The sequence below is a fragment of the Oncorhynchus keta genome, unplaced genomic scaffold (genome assembly GCF_023373465.1).
Source record: "Oncorhynchus keta strain PuntledgeMale-10-30-2019 unplaced genomic scaffold, Oket_V2 Un_contig_763_pilon_pilon, whole genome shotgun sequence".
Taxonomy (NCBI): Eukaryota; Metazoa; Chordata; class Actinopteri; order Salmoniformes; family Salmonidae; genus Oncorhynchus; species Oncorhynchus keta.
Window position 1 is genome coordinate 132501 of NW_026289585.1, and position 26019 is coordinate 158519.

Consider the following 26019-nt stretch of genomic DNA (forward strand, 5'->3'; position numbering starts at 1 on the left):
TCCCTCTCTCTCTCTCTCTCTCCCACCTCATCCTCTCCTCCCTCCCTCCCCTCCCTCTCTCTCCCCCACCCCACCCCTCTCTCTCCCACCTCATCTTCTCCTCCCCTCTCTCTCTCCCACCTCATCCCATCCTCCCCTCTCTCTCCCACCTCATCCTCTCCTCCCTCCCCTCCCTCTCTCTCCCCCCACCCCACCCCTCTCTCTCTCCCACCTCATCCCCTCCTCCCTCTCTCTCTCCCACCTCATCCCATCCTCCCTCTCTCTCTCCCACCTCACCCTCTCTCCAACCTCATCCTCTCCTCCCTCCCCTCCCTCTCTCTCCCCCACCCCACCCCTCTCTCTCCCACCTCATCCCCTCCTCCCTCTCTCTCTCCAACCTCCCCATCTTCAGTAGCATCGGGGAGGTCTTCCTGACTAAAGCCCCTGCGGTCCCTTGCTCTGCTGAAGATGGGACAGACAGACAGATATTTCTCCAGATTGAGTCATCTGAGAATGGTCTGCTCCTCCTGCTTTTACAGAATGGCATCATGCAGGCACATGATCTACCCTCTGACTGTCTGTCTGTCTGTCTGTCTGTCTGTCTGTCTGTCTGTCTGTCTGTCTGTCTGTCTGTCTGTCTGTCTGTCTTGTGGCTTATGGTTATACTGGGGTGGCAGGAAAGGAGGGGATGTAGAGGAGGATGGGATGGAGGGAGAGAAGATGGATGGAGAGAGGAGGATGGGATGGGGGAGAGAAGATGGAGGGAGAGCGGAGGATGGGTTGGAGGGAGAGAAGATGGAGGGAGAGAGGAGGATGGGATGGAGGGAGGAGGGAGAGAAGAAGAGGAAGAGAGGAGGATGGGATGGGGGAGAGAAGATGGAGGGAGAGAGGAGGATGGGATGGAGGGAGAGAAGATGAGGGAGAGAGGAGGATGGGATGGAGGGAGGAGGGAGGGAGAGAGGAGGATGGGAGGAAGGAAGATGGGAGGGAGAGGAGGATGGGAGAGAGGAGGATGGGATGGAGGGAGAGAAGATGAGGGAGAGAGGAGGATGGGATGGAGGGAGGAGGGAGGGAGAGAGGAGGATGGGAGGAAGGAAGATGGGAGGGAGAGGAGGATGGGAGAGAGGAGGATGGGGGAGAGGAGGATGGGAGAGAGGAGGATAGGAGGGAGAGGAGGATGGGGGAGAGGAGGATGGGGGAGAGGAGGATGGGAGGGAGAGGAGGATGGGAGAGAGGAGGATGGGAGGGAGAGTGAGAGAAGAAGGGAAGGCGGTTGGTGGGGCAAGGAGGAGAGAGAGAGAGAGAGAGAGAGAGAGAGAGAGAGAGAGAGAGAGAGAGAGAGAGAGAGAGAGAGAGAGAGAGAGCCAACAGAGGGCTTCCAGAGGAGGGCCAATAGAGGGCTTCCAGAGGAGGGCCAATAGAGGGCTTATAGAGGAGGGCCAATAGAGGAGGGCCAATAGAGGGCTTATAGAGGAGGGCCAATGGAGGGCTTCCAGAGGAGGGCCAACAGAGGGCTTATAGAGGAGGGCCAATAGAGGGCTTCCAGAGGAGGGCCAATAGAGGGCTTCCAGAGGAGGGCCAATAGAGGAGGGCCAATAGAGGGCTTCCAGAGGAGGGCCAATAGAGGGCTTCCAGAGGAGGGCCAATAGAGGGCTTCCAGAGGAGGGCCAATAGAGGGCTTCCAGAGGAGGGCCAATAGAGGGCTTCCAGAGGAGGGCCAATAGAGGGCTTCCAGAGGAGGGCCAATAGAGGGCTTCCAGAGGAGGGCCAATAGAGGAGGGCCAATAGAGGGCTTATAGAGGAGGGCCAATAGAGGGCTTCCAGAGGAGGGCCAATAGAGGGCTTATAGAGGAGGGCCAATGGAGGGCTTCCAGAGGAGGGCCAATAGAGGGCTTCCAGAGGAGGGCCAATAGAGGGCTTCCAGAGGAGGGCCAATAGAGGGCTTCCAGAGGAGGGCCAATAGAGGGCTAGAGGAGGAGGGCCAATAGAGGGCTTATAGAGGAGGGCCAATAGAGGGCTTATAGAGGAGGGCCAATAGAGGGCTTCCAGAGGAGGGCCAACAGAGGGCTTCCAGAGGAGGGCCAATAGAGGAGGGCCAATAGAGGGCTTCCAGAGGAGGGCCAATAGAGGAGGGCCAATAGAGGGCTTATAGAGGAGGGCCAATAGAGGGCTTATAGAGGAGGGCCAATAAAGGGCTTCCAGAGGAGGGCCAATAGAGGGCTAGAGGAGGAGGGCCAATAGAGGGCTTATAGAGGAGGGCCAATAGAGGGCTTACAGAGGAGGGCCAATAGAGGGCTTCCAGAGGAGGGCCAATAGAGAGCTTCCAGAGGAGGGCCAATAGAGGGCTGGAGGAGGAGGGCCAATAGAGGGCTTCCAGAGGAGGGCCAATAGAGGGCTTCCAGAGGAGGGCCAATAGAGGGCTTCCAGAGGAGAGAGGGCTTATAGAAGAGGAGTTCCAGAGGGCCAATACAGGGCTTCCAGAGGAGGGCCAATAGAGGGCTTATAGAGGAGGGCCAATCACCACCTCCCCTCTATCTCTTACCACCTCCCCTCTCTCACCACCCCCCTCTCTCACCAACACTCACTTTCTCTCTCTCTCTAATACACACCCTCTCTCCCCCCTCCCATCACCCTTCCTCCCTCTACCCTCCCCCCCCATCACACTTCCACCCTCTCTCCCCCCTCCCATCACCCTCCTCCCTCTAGGTACCTTGCCCTTGTCGAAGAAGTTGATGATCTCCTGGTAGAGCTGGTCCTTGAGTTGTCCTTGTGTGGAGGCCTGGTAGCCGTCTCTCTGGGTCAGGTGAGCTGCACACGGCTCCTCAGACCACTGCAGGAACACAGATCATGTTACCTCTATAGAACAGACCCTGTATAGTATAATATTAACTGTAGCTGAGCAGTATACTCTATCAGACTATATCAGAATTAGATTCTTCAATAAAGCTAAACATTGACCTACAGTGGGGAGGAGGAGAGGAGGAGGAGAGGAGGGAGGAGGAGAGGAAAGAGGGGAAAGAGGAGAGGAGGAGGGGAAAGAGGAGAGGGAGGAGGGAGGAGGAAAAGAGGAGAGGAGGAGGAGAGGAGGGAGGAGGAGGAGAGGAGGAGAAGAGGAGGAGGGAAGGAGAGGAGGAGGAGCCAAGGAGAGAGAAGGAGAAGAGGAGGGAGGAGGAGAGGAGAGAGGAGGGGAAGAGGAGGAGAGAGGAGAAGAGGAGGAGAGAGGAGGAGAGGAGGGAGGAGGAGAGGAGGGAGGAGGAGAGGAGGGAGGAGAGGAATAGAGGAGGAGAGGAGAGAGGAAAAGAGAGGAGGGAGGAGAGGAAAAGAGAGGAGGAGTGGAGGGAGGAGGAGAGGAAAAGAGAGGAGGAGTGGAGGGAGGAGGAGAGGAAAAGAGAGGAGGAGGGAGGAGGGAGGAGGAGAGGAAAAGAGAGGAGGAGTGGAGGGAGGAGGAGAGGAAAAGAGAGGAGGAGAGGAGGGAGGAGGAGAGGAAAAGAGAGGAGGGAGGAGAGGAGGGAGGAGGAGAGGAAAAGAGAGGAGGAGAGGAGGGAGGAGGAGAGGAAAAGAGAGGAGGAGTGGAGGGAGGAGGAGAGGAAAGAGAGGAGGAGTGGAGGGAGGAGGAGAGGAAAGAGAGGAGGAGTGGAGGGAGGAGGAGAGGAAAAGAGAGGAGGAGTGGAGGGAGGAGGAGAGGAAAGAGATAACTTATGGAAAAGCTACATTAACACATCAGATATTGATTTATGCAGTGATAAAACCATATTAATCACCACACATTGTGCTTCATTCTGTAAACAACAGGGAAATATTTCTGCTGACCACACAGTCCTCCCATCTCTCTACCCACTCTAATAATTAACGTTGTGAGTGGCTGGACGAGGCCGGCTGACAGGCTAGATGCAGCGATCCTATTGGCTCCCGGTCCCGGCCTCGGTAACCCTACTAAGGTCCTGTCACAACTGATTAATTGCCACGGTAACGTAACTGACATTCCATGCTGTTGTTGAACAAGAGAGAACGCAACGATCTCTAGGTAAAATCGAATTAGGTAGCGGGTGCCCTCCCCCAATTCCCTATATAGGCACTACCTATTCCCTATATAGTGCACTACTATTCACCCCCAAACGGCACCCTATTCCCTATATAGTGCACTACTATTCACCCCCAAACGGCACCCTATTCCCTATAGTGCACTACTATTCACCCCCAAACGGCACCCTATTCCCTATATATTCACTATTCCCCAAACGGCACCCTATTCCCTATATAGTGCACTACTATTCACCCCCAAACGGCACCCTATTCCCTATATAGTGCACTACTATTCACCCCCAAACGGCACCCTAATCCCTATATAGGGAATAGGGTGCCGTTTAGGATGGAGACAATATTTACATAGCAAAGCTGGCAGCGTCTGTTGAAGTGACGTGACCTCCACATTTTCGTGTACGGTGCAGTGCACTGTGGGAGAAAAGCAACGGCTCGCAGATTTTGACGGTACTGTGGACTTAGAAACAGCCTCGGAAATCCAAACGGAAACCGGGCCACGTTCCATTGGCCAATAAGCAGGACAACGAAGTCTTGATCCTGTTTGGATTTGGAGACTAGGAAGGTTGGCTTCCTTTACATGGAGTCTAAGGTTAAAGGTCAAACAGCCTAAATTAAAGGGATTCTGCGGGACGATGGTTATTATTGATTCCGTTACAGCTTGAGCAGCTCTTCCGTGATTAAAGAGAGGAGATGCGTTTACGTTGCCATGGTCACCTAGTTATTTCAGGAAGTGCTGAAACGACATCAATCACACTGTCGCTGTAAATTCAACATCCTCAGCCAGGTTTCCTACAAGGCCGTGTCCCAAATCACAACCCATTCCTTATGTAGTGACCAGGGCCCTATGGCCAATGGCACCCTATTCCTTACATAGTGCACTACTTTGACCATGGCCCTATGGCCAATGGTACCCTATTCCCTACGTAGTGCACTACTTTGACCAGAAACCATAGGCTGCCATTTGTGATATAGACGAGGAATGATAATTCTCGTAGTACATTATTTTATCTATATAGTGGACCATAGAGAGACCAGTCACATGATCTATATAGTGAACCATAGAGAGAGAGACCAGTCACATTATCTATATAGTGGACCATAGAGAGAGACCAGACACATTATCTATATAGTGGACCATAGAGAGACCAGACACATTATCTATATAGTGAACCACAGAGAGACCAGACACATTATCTATATAGTGGACCATCTATATAGTGGACCATAGAGAGACCAGACACATTATCTATATAGTGGACCACAGAGAGACCAGACACATGATCTATATAGTGGACCATAGAGAGACCAGTCACATGATCTATATAGTGGACCACAGAGAGACCAGTCACATTATCTATATAGTGGACCATAGAGAGAGACCAGACACATTATCTATATAGTGGACCATAGAGAGACCAGTCACATTATCTATATAGTGGACCATAGAGAGACCAGTCACATGATCTATATAGTGGACTATAGAGAGACCAGTCACATGATCTATATAGTGGACCACAGAGAGACCAGTCACATTATCTATATAGTGGACCATAGAGAGACCAGACACATTATCTATATAGTGGACCATAGAGAGACCAGACACATTATCTATATAGTGGACCATAGAGACACCAGACACATTATCTATATAGTGAACCATAGAGAGACCAGTCACATTATCTATATAGTGAACCATAGAGAGACCAGACACATTATCTATATAGTGGACCATAGAGAGACCAGACACATTATATATATAGTGGACCATAGAGAGACCAGACACATTATCTATATAGTGGACCATAGAGAGAGAGACCAGTCACATTATCTATATAGTGGACCATAGAGAGACCAGACACATTATATATATAGTGGACCATAGACAGTTGAGTTTCCTACAAACCAATTCATGACACAGCTTGAAGAAAGACTCTAACCTCCAGGCTCTGCTTTGGAAAAATCCATCACATTTTACAGTATAATAACCTCCTGTTCTCTCTTTTATCTCTGTCTCCCTCTTTGCAGCATTTGGGGAAAGCCCCAGCAGGTTTGAAATGGCAAAATATTATAATAATACTAAATATATATATATATATAATAATAATAATAAGAAGAAGAAATGAGATTCTTCCTCATTGTGTCCCGTTGTCCCATAGAGATGTATAGAGTTCGCAACATAGCATCTGTCCTATTACGGCGTCTGTGAGCAAACGGGCAGCGCCATTGAGAACAATACAACATCTCTCCCCAGTCCCCTCGCTCTCTCTCTCTATTATTCTCCTCAGTCCCCTCTCCTCTCTCCCCAGTCCCCTCGCTCTCTCTCTCTATTATTCTCCTCAGTCCCCTCTCCTCTCTCCCCAGTCCCCTCGCTCTCTCTCTCTATTATTCTCCTCAGTCCCCTCTCCTCTCTCCCCAGTCCCCACTCCTCTCTCCCCAGTCCCCACTCCTCTCTCCCCAGTCCCCACTCCTCTCTCCCCAGTCCCCTCTCCTCTCTCTCTCTCTATTATTCTCCTCAGTCCCCTCTCCTCTCTCCCCAGTCCCCACTCCTCTCTCCCCAGTCCCCACTCCTCTCTCCCCAGTCCCCTCTCTCTCTCTCTCTATTCTCTCCTCTCCCCTCCCTCAGTCTCTCTCCTCATTCCTCTCTCTCCCCAGTCCCCACTCCTCTCTCCCCAGTCCCCTCTTCTCTCTCTCTCTCCCCAGTCCCCTCTCTCTCTCTCTCTCCATTCTCTCTCTCTCTCTCCCCAGTCTCTCTCTCTCTCTCTCTCTCTCTCCCCAGTCCCCTCTCTCTCTCTCCCAGTCCCCTCTCTCCTCTCTCTCTCTCCCCAGTCCCCTCTCTCTCTCTCTCAATTATTCTCCTCTCTTCCCAGTCCCCTCCCTCTCTCTCTCTCTCTCTCTCTCTCTCTCTCTCTCTCTCTCCAGTCCCCTCTCTCTTCCCCAGTCCCCCCTCTCTCTCTGTCTTCTCTCTCTCTCCCCAGTCCCCCCTCTCTCTCTCTCTCTCCATTCTTCTCCTCTCTCCCCAGTCCCTCCTCTCTCTCTCCCTCTCCCCATTCTTCTCTCTCTCTCCCCATTCTTCTCCTCTCTCCCCAGTCCCCTCTCTCTCTCTCTCTCCAGTCCGTCTCTCTCTCCCCAGTCTCTCTCTCTCTCCATTATTCTCCTCTCTTTCCCAGTCCCCCTCTCTCTCTCTCTCATTCTTCTCCTCTCTCCCCAGTCCCCCCTCTCTCTCTCCATTCTTCTCCTCTCTCCCCAGTCCCCTCTCTCTCTATCTCCATTCTTCTCATTCCCCAGTTCTCTCTCATTCTTCTCTCTCCCCAGTCCCCCTCTCTCTCTCTCCCTCTCCCCAGTCCCCTCTCTCTCTCTCTCCATTCTTCTCTCTCTCTCCCCAGTCCCCTCTCTCTCTCTCTCCATTCTTCTCCTCTCTCCCCAGCCCCCTCTCTCTCTCTCCATTCATTCTCCTCTCTCCCCAGTCCCCTCTCTCTCTCTCTCCATTCTTCTCCTCTCTCCCCAGTCCCCCCCTCTCTCTCTCTCCATTCTTCTCCTCTCTCCCCAGTCCCCTCTCTCTCTCCCTCTATCTTCTCTCTCTCCATTCTTCTCCTCTCTCTCTCCCCAGTCCCTCTCTCTCTCTCTCCATTCTTCTCCTCTCTCCCCAGTCCCCCCTCTCTCCATTCTTCTCCTCTCTCCCCAGTCCCCCTCTCTCTCTCTCCATTCTTCTCCTCTCTCCCCAGTCCCCTCTCTCTCTCTCTCCATTCTTCTCCTCTCTCCCCAGTCCCCTCTCTCTCTCTCTCCATTCTTCTCCTCATCTCATCAGTCCCCTCCTGACAGAGGGAGGATTCAAACACGGTTGGACGTACCTCTGCTATCCAGATCCTGTTCCCCAACACATTGATATTCACGGTTACACCTCTGCTACTGCAAGGTTAAGAGCCATCTATGTGATTACAGCTGACTGGGGCTTTGTCCTCTACAACTGGTGCTATTCAACAGACGCTAAAAGACACACATTTACACTATCAATTCATAGAGAGGGAGAAGGAGGGAGAGGGAGAGAGAGAGAGAGGTAGATAGTGTTTGTGTATCTGAGCTGTGTGTATATGTGTGTGTGTGTGTGTGTGTGTGTGTGTGTGTGTGTGTGTGTGTGTGTGTGTGTGTGTGTGTGTGTGTGTGTGTGTGTGTGTGTGTGTGTGTGTGTGTGTCGGTGTGTGTGTGTGTGTGTGTGTGTGTGTGTGTGTGTGTGTGTGTGTGTGTGTGTGTGTGTGTGTGTGTGTGTGTGTGTGTGTGTGTGTGTGTGTGTGTGTGTGTGTGAATACCTTCAGCAGCTTAGCGTGCAGCAGCAGTGTGTAGGCAGCTTCAGTGTAGTTGTCACACTCCTTGTGGAGGTCACACAGCTTGTACAGGTACCTGTCCGGACAGAGGACACACGGGTTACCGTGGTGACAATGGACAGAGGACACACGGGTTACCATGGTGACAACGGACAGAGGACACACGGGTTACCGTGGTGACAACGGACAGAGGACACACGGGTTACCGTGGTGACAACGGTACACACCTTGGTGGGCTTCAATATGACGTCGCCATGGTGACAACGGTACACACCTTGGTGGGCTTCAATATGACGTCGCCATGGTGACAACGGTACACACCTTGGTGGGCTTCAATATGACGTCGCCATGGTGACAACGGTACACAGCTTGGTGGGCTTCAATATGACGTCGGCATGGTGACAACGGACAGAGACGAGTCAACTGTGTCTGAAATGGTCCCCGAGTCACTACAGCTGAACAGAGGCCTATGTGGGTCCTGGTCTAAAGTAGTGCACTATGTAGGGAATAGGGTCCTGGTCAATAGTAGTTCACTATGTAGGGAATAGGGTGCTGGTCAATAGTAGTGCACTATGTAGGGAATAGGGTCCTGGTCAATAGTAGTTCACTATGTAGGGAATAGGGTCCTGGTCAATAGTAGTTCACTATGTAGGGAATAGGGTGCTGGTCAATAGTAGTGCACTATGTAGGGAATAGGGTGCTGGTCAATAGTAGTGCACTATGTAGGGAATAGGGGACCATGGACCGTAGGGCGGATGTGGTCCTGTGTCCATTTCGTGATGTGGACTGATGCAGTTCATGGTGACATTTTCCATGGTGACATCGGACAGAAAACGGTTACCATGGTGACAACGGACAGAGGACACATGGACTGCTATGGGCTGACTGATGGACACGCTATGGTGCTGACTGATGGACTGCTAGGGCTGACTGATGGACCCTGGTGGGCTGACTGATGGACCGCAAGGGCTGACCTGATGGACCACTAGGGCAGGTGACGGACCGCTAGGGCAATATGACGTGACAGACCGCTAGGGCTGACTGGATGGACCGCTAGGGCAGACTGACGGACCGCTAGGGCTGACAAAGACGACCGAATAGGGCTGACTGATGGACCGCTAGGGCAGACTGATGGTCCTGGTCTAAAGTAGTGACTGAGGGAATAGGGCTGACCTGGTCCGCTAGGCTGACTGATGGGTCCTGGTCTAAAGTAGTGCAGACTGAGGGAATAGGGGCTGGTCTAAATAGTGACTATGTAGGGCAGACTGACGGTCCGCTCCAAAGTAGTGCAGATGTGAGGTGGGTCCTGGCTAAAGGGCTATGTGACTGGTGGGACCGCTAGGGCTGACTGATGTACCGAATAGGGCAGTCCTGGATGGACCGCTAGGGCTGACTGATGGACCGCTAGGGCAGGGAATGTGGGTCCGCAATAGTAGGCACTATTGAGGTGGGTCCGTCAATAGTAGGCTGACTGGTGGTCCGCTAGGCTGACTGATGGACCGCTAGGGCAGACTGATGGACCGCTAGGGCTGACTGATGGGACCGCTAGTAGGCACTGACTGACACACCGCTAGGGCAGACTGACAGACCGCTAGGGCTGACTAGGGAATAGGGTGGACCGCTAGGGCTGGTCAATGACTGATGGACCGCTAGGGCAGACTGATGGACCGCTAGGGCTGACTGATGGACCGCTAGGGCTGACTGATGTACCGCTAGGGCAGACTGATGGACCGCTAGGGCTGACTGATGGACCGCTAGGGCAGACTGACGGACCGCTAGGGCAGACTGACGGACCGCTAGGGCTGACTGATGGACCGCTAGGGCTGACTGATGGACCGCTAGGGCAGACTGATGGACCGCTAGGGCTGACTGATGGACCGCTAGGGCAGATTGACGGACAGCTAGGGCAGATTGACGGACAGCTAGGGCAGACTGACGGACCGCTAGGACAGACTGACGGACCGCTAGGGCAGACTGACAGACCGCTAGGGCAGACTGACAGACTGCTAAGGCAGACTGACGGAAAAGCAGGGAATGTGATTTACAGAAAATCACACAGACATTTGAGACAAAGCTTGGAAATAAAAGGAATATTCAGATGTGTTCACCACTAAATGTTCCACCAGTGAAAGAGAAAACCTCCTGTTGTGATTTGCAGTTATTCATTGTCAGTCAGGGAAGATATCAACAGCACCTGGTCTTGACTTCACAGAGGCACTGAGCCCCAAAAACACCTGGTCTTGACTTCACAGAGGCACTGAGCCCCAAAACACCTGGTCTTGACTTCACAGAGGCACTGAGCCCCAAAACACCTGGTCTTGACTTCACAGAGGCACTGAGCCCCAAAACACCTGGTCTTGACTTCACAGAGGCACTGAGCCCCAAAACACCTGGTCTTGACTTCACAGAGGCACTGAGCCCCAAAACACCTGGTCTTGACTTCACAGAGGCACTGAGCCCCAAAACACCTGGTCTTGACTTCACAGAGGCACTGAGCCCCAAAACACCTGGTCTTGACTTCACAGAGGCACTGAGCCCCAAAACACCTGGTCTTGACTTCACAGAGGCACTGAGCCCCAAAACACCTGGCCTTGACTTCACAGAGGCACTGAGCCCCAAAACACCTGGTCTTGACTTCACAGAGGCACTGAGCCCCAAAACACCTGGTCTTGACTTCACAGAGGCACTGAGCCCCAAAACACCTGGCCTTGACTTCACAGAGGCACTGAGCCCCAAAACACCTGGTCTTGACTTCACAGAGGCACTGAGCCCCAAAACACCTGGCCTTGACTTCACAGAGGCACTGAGCCCCAAAACACCTGGTCTTGACTTCACAGAGGCACTGAGCCCCAAAAACACCTGGTCTTGACTTCACAGAGGCACTGAGCCCCAAAACACCTGGTCTTGACTTCACAGAGGCACTGAGCCCCAAAACACCTGGTCTTGACTTCACAGAGGCACTGAGCCCCAAAACACCTGGTCTTGACTTCACAGAGGCACTGAGCCCCAAAAACACCTGGTCTTGACTTCACAGAGGCACTGAGCCCCAAAACACCTGGTCTTGACTTCACAGAGGCACTGAGCCCCAAAACACCTGGCCTTGACTTCACAGAGGCACTGAGCCCCAAAACACCTGGTCTTGACTTCACAGAGGCACTGAGCCCCAAAACACCTGGTCTTGACTTCACAGAGGCACTGAGCCCCAAAAACACCTGGTCTTGACTTCACAGAGGCACTGAGCCCCAAAACACCTGGTCTTGACTTCACAGAGGCACTGAGCCCCAAAAACACCTGGTCTTGACTTCACAGAGGCACTGCCCCAAAACAGTACAATAGAACAACAGCCCCAAAAAGTGTATTTGAGGCAAGTACAATGATGATGAAGACCTCTTCCTACCTGATGTACATCTCTCTTCTCCTCTCTCTCTATCTCCTTGTAGAAGTTCTGAGGATGAAAACATTGAAATAGTTTATGAATAAAACTGAAATGATTCAACTACGACAGTGAAATAGCAACAACCAAATCATGAATGTTATGCAGCTGGTGTTTATACATCTGAAATGTCTTTCCTACTGTTGACAGTAAAGTGTCCTTCAAATAAGACAGGTTATGAATAAGACAGGTTATGCAGCTGGTGTTTATAGAACAGTGTTCTGAGCAATGACATCTTCCACAACGGAACAGGACATAGAACAGTGTTACTAGGCAACGCAGCAGGAAGACATCTGTCAACGGAACAGGACAGAACAAGAACAGTGTTACTAGGCAACGCAGCAGGACGTAGCCGGACATCTGTCCACAACGGAACAGGACATAGAACAGTGTTACTAGGCAACGCAGCAGGACGCAGCCGGACATCTGTCCACAACGGAACAGGACAGAACATAGAACAGTGTTACTAGGCAACGCAGCAGGACGTAGCCGGACATCTGTCCACAACGGAACAGGACATAGAACAGTGTTACTAGGCAACGCAGCAGGACGCAGCCGGACATCTGAACACAACGGATCAGGACATAGAACAGTGTGTGTCTCTCCTACCAGGACGTTGACGGTGCAGCTCATCCGGTTCTCCTTGTTCTCGTCGTGCATGATGGTCCTGTAGTCCAGGAGCCTCTCCAACAGACGAACCACCAGGTTCACAAAGCTCTCCCCACTCTTAGACAGGTACTTGTGTTTCCTGCAGTGTTCCAACAGACTGGGGAGGGAGGAGGGGAGAGAGGAGAGAGAGGGAGGGGAGGGAGAGAGGAGGGGGAGAGAGGAGGAGAGAGGAGAGAGAGGGAGGGAGAGAGGAGAGAGAGGGAGGGGAGAGAGAGAGGAGAGAGAGGGAGGGAGAGAGAGAGGAGAGAGAGGGAGGGAGAGAGGGAGGGGAGGGAGAGAGGGAGGGGGAGAGAGGAGAGAGGAGAGAGGAGGGGAGAGAGGAGAGAGAGGGGGAGAGAGGAGGGGGAGAGAGAGGAGAGAGGGAGGGGAGGGAGAGAGGAGAGGAGGGAGGAGGGAGAGGAGGGAGAGAGAGGGGAGGGAGAGAGGAGAGAGAGGGAGGGGAGAGAGGGAGGGGGAGAGAGGAGAGAGAGGGAGGGAGGGGAGGGAGGGGAGGGAGGAGGAGGAGAGGGAGGGAGAAAGAGGGAGAGAGGAGAGAGAGGGAGGGGAGAGAGGAGGGGGAGAGAGGGGGAGGGGAGAGGAGAGAGAGGGGGGGGAGAGAGAGAGGGAGGGGGGAGGGAGAGAGGAGAGAGAGGGAGGGAGAGAGAGAGGAGAGGGGGAGAGAGGGAGGGGGAGAGAGGGGGGAGAGGGGAGGGGAGAGAGGGAGGGGGAGAGAGGAGAGGGAGAGAGGAGAGAGAGAGAGGGGAGGGAGGGAGGGGAGGGAGAGGGGAGGGAGAGAGAGGAGAGAGAGGAGGGGGAGAGAGAGGAGAGAGAGGGAGGGGAGGGAGAGAGGAGGGGGAGAGAGAGAGAGAGAGAGGAGGGGGAGAGAGAGATGGGAGGGAGAGAGTAGGGGGAGAGAGAGGGGAGAGAGAGGGGAGGGGGAGAGAGGGGGGGGAGAGAGAGGGGGAGAGAGAGGGGAGGGGGAGAGAGAGAGGGAAGAGAGAGAGGAGGGGGAGAGGGGGAGAGAGAGGGGAGAGAGAGGGAAGAGAGAGAGGAGGGGGAGAGGGGGAGAGAGGGGAGAGAGGAGCGGGAGAGAGAGGGAGGGGAGGGGAGAGAGAGGGAGAGAGAGGGAGGGGAGGGGAGAGTGGGAGACCGGTGAGGGGAGGGAGGGAGGGGAGAGAGGTGAGAGAGAGGGGAGGGGGAGAGGTGAGGCGGAGAGAAGATCATTACAAAAAGATAATTACTTGACACATTGGAAAGAATTAACAAAGAAACAGAGCAAACTAGAATGCTATTTGGCCCTTAACAGAAAGTACACAGCGGCAGAATACCTGACCAAACTTAAGGAAAGCTTTGACTATGTACAGACTCAATGAGCATAGCCTTGCTATTGAGAAAGGCCGCCGTAGGCAGACATGGCTCTCAAGAGAAGACAGGCTATGTGCTCACTGCCCACAAAATGAAACTGAGCTGCACTTCCTAACCTCCTGCCCAATGACCATATTAGAGAGACATATTTCCCTCAGATTACACAGATCCACAAAGAAATTGAAAACAATTAAAACATTAATAAACTTCCTGTTTATTTATTTTAACCTTTCAACACCGTACATAGCCAATAATGTAATATTTGAAATGTCTATGTTCTTTTAAAACCTTGTGAGTGTAATATTAAACTAATGTTTCCCCTGTTCATTTCCCTTTTGTTAATGATCTATTTCACTTTCTTTGGCAACGTAAACACATGTTTCCTTATGACATAAAGACCTTAAATTAAACTGAGAGAGAGACGAGGAGAGAGGACAGACAGACACCGACAGACAGACAGACAGACAGACAGACAGACAGACAGACAGACAGACAGACAGACACCGACAGACACCGACAGACACCGACAGACAGACCAGACAGACACCGACAGACACCGACAGACAGACACCGACAGACAGACACCGACAGACACCGACAGACACCGACAGACAGACAGACAGACAGACAGACAGACAGACAGACAGACAGAAGCAGGCAGGCAGGCAGGCAGGCAGGCAGGCAGGCAGGCAGGCAGACAGACAGACAGACAGACAGACAGACAGAGCAGGCAGGCAGGCAGGCAGGCAGGACAGACAGACAGACAGACAGACAGACAGACAGACAGACAGACACCGGCAGGCAGGCAGGCAGACGGACAGACGGACAGGCAGACAGACAGACAGGCAGACAGACAGGCAGACAGACAGACAGGCAGACAGACAGACAGGCAGACAGACAGGTAGACAGACAGGCAGACAGACAGACAGCATCACTCACATCTTGTGGAAGAGGACTTTGTACTGCTCGTCTCCTCTGCCCCCCTCCACCTCGTGATCCAGTTTGGTGATGATCTCATTCTCAAACTGCAATTAGAAAGCAGCCGTTCATAATCAGCACAGCTCATTTTTCTATTCATTAGTCTCTATCCTGCCTCCCTCTTTCTGCCTCCGTCGCTCTCTCTTTCCAACACTCTCTCTCTCTCCTCCCCCTCTCTTCTTTCTCTCCTCCCCCTCTCTTCTCTCTCTCCTCTTTCCCCCTCTCTTCTCTCTCTCTCCTCCCCCACTCTTCTCTCTCTCTCCTCCCCCTCTCTTCTCTCTCTCTCCTCCCACTCTCTTCTCTCTCTCTCCTTCCCCTCTCTTCTCTCTCTCTCCTTCCCCCTCTCTATACCCTCTCTCCTTCCCCCTCTCTTCTCTCTCTCTCCTTCCCCCTCTCTATACCCTCTCTCATTCCCCCTCTCTTCTCTCTCTCTCTCCTTCCCCCTCTCTATACCCTCTCTCTCCTCCCCGTCTCTCTCTCTCCTCCCCCTCTCTTCTCTCTCACTTCCTCCTCTCTTCTCTCTCTCTCCTCCCCCTCTCTTCTCTCTCACTCCCTCCTCTCTTCTCTCTCTCTCCTCCCCCTCTCTATACCCTCTCTCCTCCCCCCTCTCTATACCCTCTCTCTCCTTCCCCCTCTCTATACCCTCTCTCTCCTTCCCCATCTCTATACCCTCTCTCTCCTCCCCCTCTCTTCTCTCTCTCTCCTCCCCCTCTCTTCTCTCTCACTCCCTCCTCTCTTCTCTCTCTCTCATCCCTCTCTGTCCTCCCCCTCTCTTCTCTCTCTCCTCTTTCCCCCTCTCTTCTCTCTCTCCTCCCCCACTCTTCTCTCTCTCTCCTCCCCCACTCTTCTCTCTCTCTCCTCCCCCTCTCTTCTCTCTCTCTCCTTCCCCCTCTCTATACCCTCTCTCCTTCCCCCCTCTCTTCTCTCTCTCTCCTTCCCCCTCTCCTTCCCCCTCTCTATACCCTCTCTCCTTCCCCCTCTCTATACCCTCTCTCTCCTTCCCCCTCTCTATACCCTCTCTCTCCTCCCCCTCTCTTCTCTCTCTCCTCCCCCACTCTTCTCTCTCTCTCCTCCCCCTCTCTTCTCTCTCTCTCCTCCCCCTCTCTTCTCTCTCTCTCCTTCCCCCTCTCTATACCCTCTCTCCTTCCCCCTCTCTTCTCTCTCTCTCCTTCCCCCTCTCCTTCCCCCTCTCTATACCCTCTCTCCTTCCCCCTCTCTATACCCTCTCCCTCCTTCCCCCTCTCTATACCCTCTCTCTCCTCCCCCTCTCTTCTCTCTCTCCTCCCCCTCTCTTATCTCTCCCCTTCCCCCTCTCTTCTCTCTCTCTCCTTCCCCCTCTCTATACCCTCTCTCTCCTCCCCCTCTCTATACCCTCTCTCTCCTCCCCCTCTCTATACCCTCCCTCTCCTTCCCCCTCTCTATACCCTCTCTCTCCTCCCCCACTCTTCTCTCTCTCTCCTCCCCCTCTCTTCTCTCACTTTCCTTCCCCCACTCTATACTCTCTCTTTCCAAAACTCTCTCTTCTCTCCTCCCTCTCTCTCCTCCCCCTCTCTATACCCTCTCTCTCCTTCCCCCTCTCTATACCCTCTCTCTCCTTCCCCCTCTCTATACCCTCTCTTCTCTCTCTCTCTCTCTCTCCCTCTCTCTCTTTCCTTCCCCCACTCTATACTCTCTCTTTCCAAAACTCTCTCTTCTATCCTCCCTCTCTCTCCTCCCCCTCTCTTCTCTCTCTCTCATCCCTCTCTCTCCTCCCCCTCTCTTCTCTCTCTCTCCTCCCCCTCTCTTCTCTCTCTCTCCTCCCCCCACTCTATACCCTGTCTCTCCACCCCCCTGTCTCTTCTCTCTCTCTCTTGGTTGAGAGGACCTCTCCTCTTGGTTTAATCACCTCTCTTTCAGCCTGGTGGACTGTGAGCTCATATTAAATCACTTCATTATCAGTCTGATGACTCTCAGTAACTTCTCTTTATCTGCCTGTGATTGGCTATGGCTGAGCAGGGAGCATGAGGAGTAAGACCATGACAGGAAGACACATCCTCTAATATTCTCTCTATTTATCTCTCTCTCTCTCTCTCTCTCTCTTTTACTCCCTTCTTCCCAGAAAGACGGCAGAAGGAAGGTGAGCCGGCACATCCACTTATAGTGGGACGTTTGCTCCTACGTGAACTGCCTCCTTGATGTGCTGCTGTTGTTGTGTCAGTCAGGAGAGACGGATCGCTCTGGAGGAAGAGAGACGGATCGCTCTGGAGGAAGAGAGACGGATCGCTCTGGAGGAAGAGAGACGGATCGCTCTGGAGGAAGAGAGACGGATCGCTCTAGAGGAAGAGGAGACGGATCGCTCTGGAGGAAGAGAGACAGATCGCTCTGGAGGAAGAGAGACAGATCGCACTGGAGGAAGAGAGACGGATCGCACTGGAGGAAGAGAGACGGCTCGCTCTGGAGGAAGAGAGACAGATCGCTCTGGAGGAAGAGGAGACGGATCGCTCTGGAGGAAGAGAGACGGATCGCTCTGGAGGAAGAGAGACAGATCGCTCTGGAGGAAGAGAGACAGATCGCTCTGGAGGAAGAGAGACAGATCGCACTGGAGGAAGAGAGACGGATCGCACTGGAGGAAGAGAGACAGATCGCTCTGAAGGAAGAGAGACAGATCGCTCTGGAGGAAGAGAGAGACAGATCGCTCTGGAGGAAGAGAGACGGATCGCTCTGGAGGAAGAGAGGCAACTCTCTCTCTCTCTCTCTCTCTCTGCTAAGTTTTACACTGCAGACTAGAAAGCTATTTGTATATGACCCAAATTGCTCCCTATTCCCTATATAGTGCACTACTACCCTACAGGTCCTGGTCAAAAATAGTGCACTATTCCATATAGGGTCAGAAGTAGTGCATGAAGGGAAATTGATCCTATTTGAGAGTAGAGGGGATCTAAGAGGATGTAGTCATTCCCAAAGAGTCGAGTCCTGACTGACACTAACTGAATTACCAGGCCTCCCCTTCACTCCCAACTCTAACAGACTGACACTAACTGAATTACCAGGCCTCCCTTCACTCCCAACTCTAACAGACTGACACTAACTGAATTACCAGGCCTCCCCTTCACTCCCAACTCTAACAGACTGACACTAACTGAATTACCAGGCCTCCCCTTCACTCCCAACTCTAACAGACTGACACTAACTGAATTACCAGGCCTCCCCTTCACTCCCAACTCTAACAGACTGACACTAACTGAATTACCAGGCCTCCCCTTCACTCCCAACTCTAACAGACTGACACTAACTGAATTACCAGGCCTCCCCTTCACTCCCAACTCTAACAGACTGACACTAACTGAATTACCAGGCCTCCCCTTCACTCCCAACTCTAACAGACTGACACTAACTGAATTACCAGGCCTCCCCTTCACTCCCAACTCTAACAGACTGACACTAACTGAATTACCAGGCCTCCCCTTCACTCCCAACTCTAACAGACTGACACTAACTGAATTACCAGGCCTCCCCTTCACTCCCAACTCTAACAGACTGACACTAACTGAATTACCAGGCCTCCCCTTCACTCCCAACTCTAACAGACTGACACTAACTGAATTACCAGGCCTCCCCTTCACTCCCAACTCTAACAGACTGACACTAACTGAATTACCAGGCCTCCCCTTCACTCCCAACTCTAACCGACTGACTGTCCCAACTGGCACCCTAATCCCTTTATAGTGCACTACTTTAGACCAGGGTCTATAGGGTAGTAGTGCACTACTTTAGACCAGGGCCTATAGGGTAGTAGTGCACTACTTTAGACCAGGGTCTATAGGGTAGTAGTGCACTACTTTAGACCAGGCCCCATAGGGTAGTAGTGCACTACTTTAGACCAGGGCCTATAGGGTAGTAGTGCACTACTTTAGACCAGGACCTATAGGGTAGTAGTGCACTACTTTAGACCAGGGTCTATAGGGTAGTAGTGTACTACTTTAGACCAGAGTCAGATTGGGAGGATCTGGGAGACTGACTGGGAGGATCTGGGAGACTGACTGGGAGGATCTGGGAGACTGACTGGGAGGATCTGGGAGACTGACTGGGAGGATCTGGGAGTCTGACTGGGAGGACCTGGGAGACTGACTGGGAGGATCTGGGAGACTGACTGGGAGGATCTGGGAGACTGACTGGGAGGACCTGGGAGACTGACTGGGAGGATCTGGGAGACAGACTGGGAGGATCTAGGAGACAGACGGAGGATCTAGGAGACAGACGGAGGATCTAGGAGACAGACTGGGAGGATCTAGGAGACAGCCACAGGCCAGGCCGACTTCAACATGGCATCGATGGTAAAGGAAGTGACAGCAGATTCAGTACAGAGAATTCTGCAGGAGACTTGGTTAGACTGCGAACGTAATACCAACGAAACAAACAGTCACCTACGAGCTACATAAACAAACACATGTTTCTGAAGTCTAACCTCTGGATATACTGTTCTGTAGCAGACAAGAGACTTAGACATTTCATTGGTGGAACACCACATGTGACCAATGGGATATCAGTAAGGCAAAGAGGGGTGGTTTGATTGGTCCATCATGTGACCAATGGGATATCAGTAAGCAAAGAGGGGGGTGTTGATTGGTCCACATGTGACCAATTGGATATCAGTAAGGCAAAGAGGGGGGGGGGGGTTGATTGGTCCACATGTGACCAATGGGATATCAGTAAGGCAAAGAGGGGGGTTTGATTGGTCCACATGTGACCAATTGGGATATCAGTAAGGCAAAGAGGGGGGATTGATTGGTCCACATGAGACCAATGGGATATCAGTAAGGCAAAAGAGGGGGATTGATTGGTCCACATGTGACCAATGGGATATCAGTAAGGCAAAGAGGGGGGTTGATTGGTCCACATGAGACCAATGGGATATCGGTAAAGCAAAGAGGGGGGATTGATTGGTCCACATGAGACCAATGGGATATCAGTAAGGCAAAGAGGGGGTGAACTTTGGAAGACGGAGTGACATGTGACCTGGTCGTAACGAGGGCAGTACATGGAAGACATGTGACCTGGTCGTAATAAGGGCAGTACATGGAAGACATGTGACCTGGTCGTAACGAGGGCAGTACATGGAAGACATGTGACCTGGTCGTAATAAGGGCAGTACATGGAAGACATGTGACCTGGTCGTAACGAGGGCAGTACATGGAAGACATGTGACCTGGTCGTAATAAGGGCAGTACATGGAAGACATGTGACCTGGTCGTAATAAGGGCAGTACATGGAAGACATGTGACCTGGTCGTAATAAGGGCAGTACATGGAAGACATGTGACCTGGTCGTAATAAGGGCAGTACATGGAAGACATGTGACCTGGTCGTAACGAGGGCAGTACATGGAAGACATGTGACCTGGTCGTAATAAGGGCAGTACATGGAAGACATGTGACCTGGTCGTAACGAGGGCAGTACATGGAAGACATGTGACCTGGTCGTAATAAGGGCAGTACATGGAAGACATGTGACCTGGTCGTAATAAGGGCAGTACATGGAAGACATGTGACCTGGTCGTAATAAGGGCAGTACATGGAAGACATGTGACCTGGTCGTAATAAGGGCAGTACATGGAAGACATGTGACCTGGTCGTAATAAGGGCAGTACATGGAAGACATGTGACCTGGTCGTAATAAGGGCAGTACATGGAAGACATGTGACCTGGTCGTAATAAGGGCAGTACATGGAAGACATGTGACCTGGTCGTAATAAGGGCAGTACATGGAAGACATGTGACCTGGTCGTAATAAGGGCAGTACATGGAAGACATGTGACCTGGTCGTAATAAGGGCAGTACATGGAAGAGACATGTGACCTGGTCGTAATAAGGGCAGTACATGGAAGACATGTGACCTGGTCGTAATAAGGGCAGTACATGGAAGACATGTGACCTGGTCGTAATAAGGGCAGTACATGGAAGACATGTGACCTGGTCGTAATAAGGGCAGTACATGGAAGACATGTGACCTGGTCGTAATAAGGGCAGTACATGGAAGACATGTGACCTGGTCGTAATAAGGGCAGTACATGGAAGACATGTGACCTGGTCGTAATAAGGGCAGTACATGGAAGACATGTGACCTGGTCGTAATAAGGGCAGTACATGGAAGACATGTGACCTGGTCGTAACAAGGGCAGTACATGGAAGACATGTGACCTGGTCGTTATTTCAGTACATGGAAGACATGTGACCTGGTCGTAATAAGGGCAGTACATGGAAGACATGTGACCTGGTCGTAATAAGGGCAGTACATGGAAGACATGTGACCTGGTCGTAACGAGGGCAGTACATGGAAGACATGTGACCTGGTCGTAATAAGGGCAGTACATGGAAGACATGTGACCTGGTCGTAATAAGGGCAGTACATGGAAGACATGTGACCTGGTCGTAATAAGGGCAGTACATGGAAGACATGTGACCTGGTCGTAATAAGGGCAGTACATGGAAGACATGTGACCTGGTCGTAATAAGGGCAGTACATGGGCTTGACGACGCTACATTATGAGTCAATTCAGAGCTGGAAACATTTAGCAACATTGCGTTAGTCTCCTGGGAGGGTGAGGTTTTAGAGGATGTTACCACCCATCCTTGACCTCTGTGTTTCTGCTCTTTGGGGTCAACGTGGGGTTATTTTTAAACATTCTTGAAGAAACTTCTGATGTAAAAAGGGCTTTATCAATACATCTGATTGATTGGTACATCTGACTGATTAATATACTGACTGACTGACTGATTTATTAATATACTGACTGACTGATTGATTAATATACTGACTGACTCACTGATTGATTAATATACTGACTGACTGACTGATTTATTAATATACTGACTGACTGACTGATTGATTAATATACTGACTGACTGATTGATTAATATACTGACTGACTGATTGATTAATATACTGACTGACTGATTGATTGATTAATATACTGACTGACTCACTGATTGATTAATATACTGACTGACTGACTGATTGATTAATATACTGACTGACTGACTGATTGATTAATATACTGACTGACTGACTGATTGATTAATATACTGACTGACTCACTGATTGATTAATATACTGACTGACTGACTGATTGATTAATATACTGACTGACTGACTGATTGATTAATATACTGACTGACTGACTGATTGATTAATATACTGACTGACTGACTGATTTATTAATATACTGACTGACTGACTGATTAATATACTGACTGACTGACTGATTAATATACTGACTGACTGACTGATTAATATACTGACTGATTTATTAATATACTGACTGACTGACTGATTAATATACTGACTGACTGACTGATTTATTAATATACTGACTGACTGACTGATTGATTAATATACTGACGGACTGACTGATTGATTAATATACTGACTGACTGACTGACTGATTTATTAATATACTGACTGACTGATTGATTAATATACTGACTGACTGACTGATTGATTAATATACTGACTGACTGACTGATTGATTAATATACTGACTGACTCACTGATTGATTAATATACTGACTGACTGACTGATTGATTAATATACTGACTGACTGACTGATTGATTAATATACTGACTGACTGACTGATTTATTAATATACTGACTGACTGATTGATTAATATACTGACTGACTGACTGATTGATTAATATACTGACTGACTGACTGATTGATTAATATACTGACTGACTCACTGATTGATTAATATACTGACTGACTGACTGATTGATTAATATACTGACTGACTGATTGAACAGCTGATTGACAGGCTGATTGACCGAATGACTGACTGGCTGATCGACTGGCTAATTGATGGACAGACCGACTGACTGGCTGATTGATTGACCGGCTGATTGACTGGCTGATTGATGGACAGACCGACTGACTGATACAGACCCGTTGGAAGCTGCATGTGAAGTGGAATTCACACTGCATCATGTCAAAGAAGATGGGGATGGTAGCTTTCCTCAGCTCTATCTCTGGGACCAGAGTCATCTCTAGGATGGGACCCACCATCTCTGGGATGAACTTGATCTTGTGTGGACCTGGGGAGAGATAAAACTTCATCAAATATCTGAGCCCCTGCAGAGGCGGCAAGGGGCTAGAGCGTTGGGCCAGTAACCGAAAGGTGGCTGGATCGAATCCCCGAGCTGACAAGGTACAAATCTGTCGTTCTGCCTTTGAACAAGGCAGTTAACCCAACTGTTCCTAGGCCGTCATTGAAAATAATAATTTGTTCTTAACTGACGTGCCGAGTTAAATAAAGTTAACCACAAATGGTAGAGCATGGGGCTTACAAGGCCATGATAATGGGTTGAATTCCCAGGACCACCCACACATACATTTAACAAAAGAGTCTGCCAAATGACATATATTATATAATGATATATAACCTGTGGATGAAAAGAGTCTGCTAAATGACATATATTATATAATGAGTGGGGTTACAAGTTTATCATCTTCCAAAGCAGAATTACTTTCCAATTGTTCCTCAACAGTAGTGTTATGATATACAGTGCCTTGCGAAGGTATTCGGCCCCCTTGAACTTTGCGACCATTTGCCACATTTCAGGCTTCAAACATAAAGATATAAAACTGTATTTTTTTGTGAAGAATCAACAACAAGTGGGACACAATCATGAAGTGGAACGACATTTATTGGATATTTCAAACTTTTTTAACAAATCAAAAACTGAAAAATTGGGAGTGCAAAATTATTCAGCCCCCTTAAGTTAATACTTTGTCGCGCCACCTTTTGCTGCGATTACAGCTGTAAGTCGCTTGGGGTATGTCTCTATCAGTTTTGCACATCGACAGACTGAAATGTTTTCCCATTCCTCCTTGCAAAACAGCTCGAGCTCAGTGAGGTTGGATGGAGAGCATTTGTGAACAGCAGTTTTCAGTCCTTTCCACAGATTCTCGATTGGATTCAGGTCTGGACTTTGACTTGGCCATTCTAACACCTGGATATGTTTATTTTTGAACCATTCCATTGTAGATTTTGCTTTATGTTGTGGATCATTGTCTTGTTGGAAGACAAATCTCCGTCCCAGTCTCAGGTCTTTTGCAGACTCCATCAGGTTTTCTTCCAGAATGGTCCTGTATTTGGCTCCATCCATCTTCCCATCAATTTTAACCATCTTCCCTGTCCCTGCTGAAGAAAAGCAGGCCCAAACCATGATGCTGCCACCACCATGTTTGACAGTGGGGATGGTGTGTTCAGGGTGATGAGCTGTGTTGCTTTTACGCCAAACAAAACGTTTTGCATTGTTGCCAAAAAGTTCCATTTTGGTTTCATCTGACCAGAGCACCTTCTTCCACATGTTTGGTGTGTCTCCCAGGTGGCTTGTGGCAAACATTAAATTAAACTTTTTATGGATATCTTTAAGAAATGGCTTTCTTCTTGCCACTCTTCCATAAAGGACAGATTTGTGCAATATACGACTGATTGTTGTCCTATAGACAGAGTCTCCCACCTCAGCTGTAGATCTCTGCAGTTCATCCAGAGTGATCATGGGCCTCTTGGCTGCATCTCTGATCAGTCTTCTCCTTGTATGAGCTGAAAGTTTAGAGGGACGGCCAGGTCTTGGTAGATTTGCAGTGGTCTGATACTCCTTCCATTTCAATATTATCGCGTGCACAGTACTCCTTGGGATGTTTAAAGCTTGGGAAATCTTTTTGTATCCAAATCTGGCTTTAAACTTCTTCACAACAGTATCTCGGACCTGCCTGGTGTGTTCCTTGTGCTTCATGATGCTCTCTGCGCTTTTAACGGACCTCTGAGACTATCACAGTGCAGGTGCATTTATACGGAGACTTGATTACACACAGGTGGATTGTATTTATCACCATTAGTCATTTAGGTCAACATTGGATCATTCAGAGATCCTCACTGAACTTCTGGAGAGACTTTGCTGCACTGAAAGTAAAGGGGCTGAATAATTTTGCACGTTAAAAAAGTTTGAAATATCCAATAAATGTTGTTCCACTTCATGATTGTGTCCCACTTGTTGTTGATTCTTCACCAAAAAAATACAGTTTTATATCTTTATGTTTGAAGCCTGAAATGTGGCAAAAGGTCGAAAAGTTCAAGGGGGCCATTTTCTAGCTCTGAGTCTCTACTTTTAAAAAACACCGAATGGAGCCGGTCGGGCACATACGTCAGTTGAATACATATGAAGAACATGAAATCGATGATTCATACCAAGATTATACCACATGTCTCTGATCTCAAAGCCGATCTGTCTCCTCATGTCCTGGTACCTGAAACACACAGAAACACACATGCATTTACATACACTGATGCCAACCACTGCCCTGTACTAGTGGCCCAACATGGTTAACTGTCCTTTACTAGTGACCCAACATGGTTAACTGTCCTGTACTAGTGGCCCAACATGGTTAACTGTCCTGTACTAGTGGCCCAACATGGTTAACTGTCCTGTACTAGTGGCCCAACATGGTTAACTGTCCTGTACTAGTGGCCCAACATGGTTAACTGTCCTGTACTTGTGGCCCAACATGGTTAACTGTCCTGTACTAGTGGCCCAACATGGTTAACTGTCCTGTACTAGTGGCCCAACATGGTTAACTGTCCTGTACTAGTGGCCCAACATGGTTAACTGTCCTGTACTAGTGGCCCAACATGGTTAACTGTCCTGTACTTGTGGCCCAACATGGTTAACTGTCCTGTACTAGTGGTCCAACATGGTTAACTGCCCTGTACTAGTGGCCCAACATGGTTAACTGTCCTGTACTTGTGGCCCAACATGGTTAACTGTCCTGTACTAGTGGTCCAACATGGTTAACTGTCCTGTACTAGTGGTCCAACATGGTTAACTGTCCTGTACTAGTGGTCCAACATGGTTAACTGTCCTGTACTTGTGGCCCAACATGGTTAACTGCCCTGTACTAGTGGCCCAACATGGTTAACTGTCCTGTACTTGTGGCCCAACATGGTTAACTGTCCTGTACTAGTGGCCCAACATGGTTAACTGTCCTGTACTAGTGGTCCAACATGGTTAACTGCCCTGTACTAGTGGCCCAACATGGTTAACTGTCCTGTACTTGTGGCCCAACATGGTTAACTGTCCTGTACTAGTGGTCCAACATGGTTAACTGTCCTGTACTAGTGGCCCAACATGGTTAACTGTCCTGTACTAGTGGTCCAACATGGTTAACTGTCCTGTACTAGTGGTCCAACATGGTTAACTGTCCTGTACTAGTGGCCCAA

General features: G+C 50.2%; 1 protein-coding gene and 1 long non-coding RNA gene across 3 annotated transcripts in view; both read right to left on the reverse strand.

The window, feature by feature from the left end:
* The window catches only part of LOC127926487 (dedicator of cytokinesis protein 1-like), a 138520-nt gene extending 113448 nt beyond the window's left edge, over positions 1-25072 (reverse strand). Inside the window, 8 exon segments of the mRNA XM_052511871.1 lie at positions 2690-2809; positions 8325-8415; positions 11737-11750; positions 11752-11784; positions 12382-12538; positions 14725-14810; positions 22683-22831; positions 24991-25072. Of these exon segments, the coding sequence (XP_052367831.1) occupies positions 2690-2809; positions 8325-8415; positions 11737-11750; positions 11752-11784; positions 12382-12538; positions 14725-14810; positions 22683-22831; positions 24991-25072 (732 nt within the window).
* Positions 19716-22670, reverse strand: LOC127926485 (uncharacterized). 2 transcript variants are annotated; one of them, XR_008124245.1, is made up of 3 exons: positions 21012-22670; positions 20901-20938; positions 19716-20214 (listed from the first exon to the last, which is right to left on the reverse strand). It is a non-coding gene; the product is annotated as an uncharacterized LOC127926485 (long non-coding RNA). The 2 variants fall into 2 exon arrangements; XR_008124244.1 differs by lacking the exon at positions 20901-20938 and having other exon boundaries at positions 19716-20138; positions 20177-20214; positions 20974-22670.
* Positions 25073-26019: the final 947 nt, after the last annotated feature.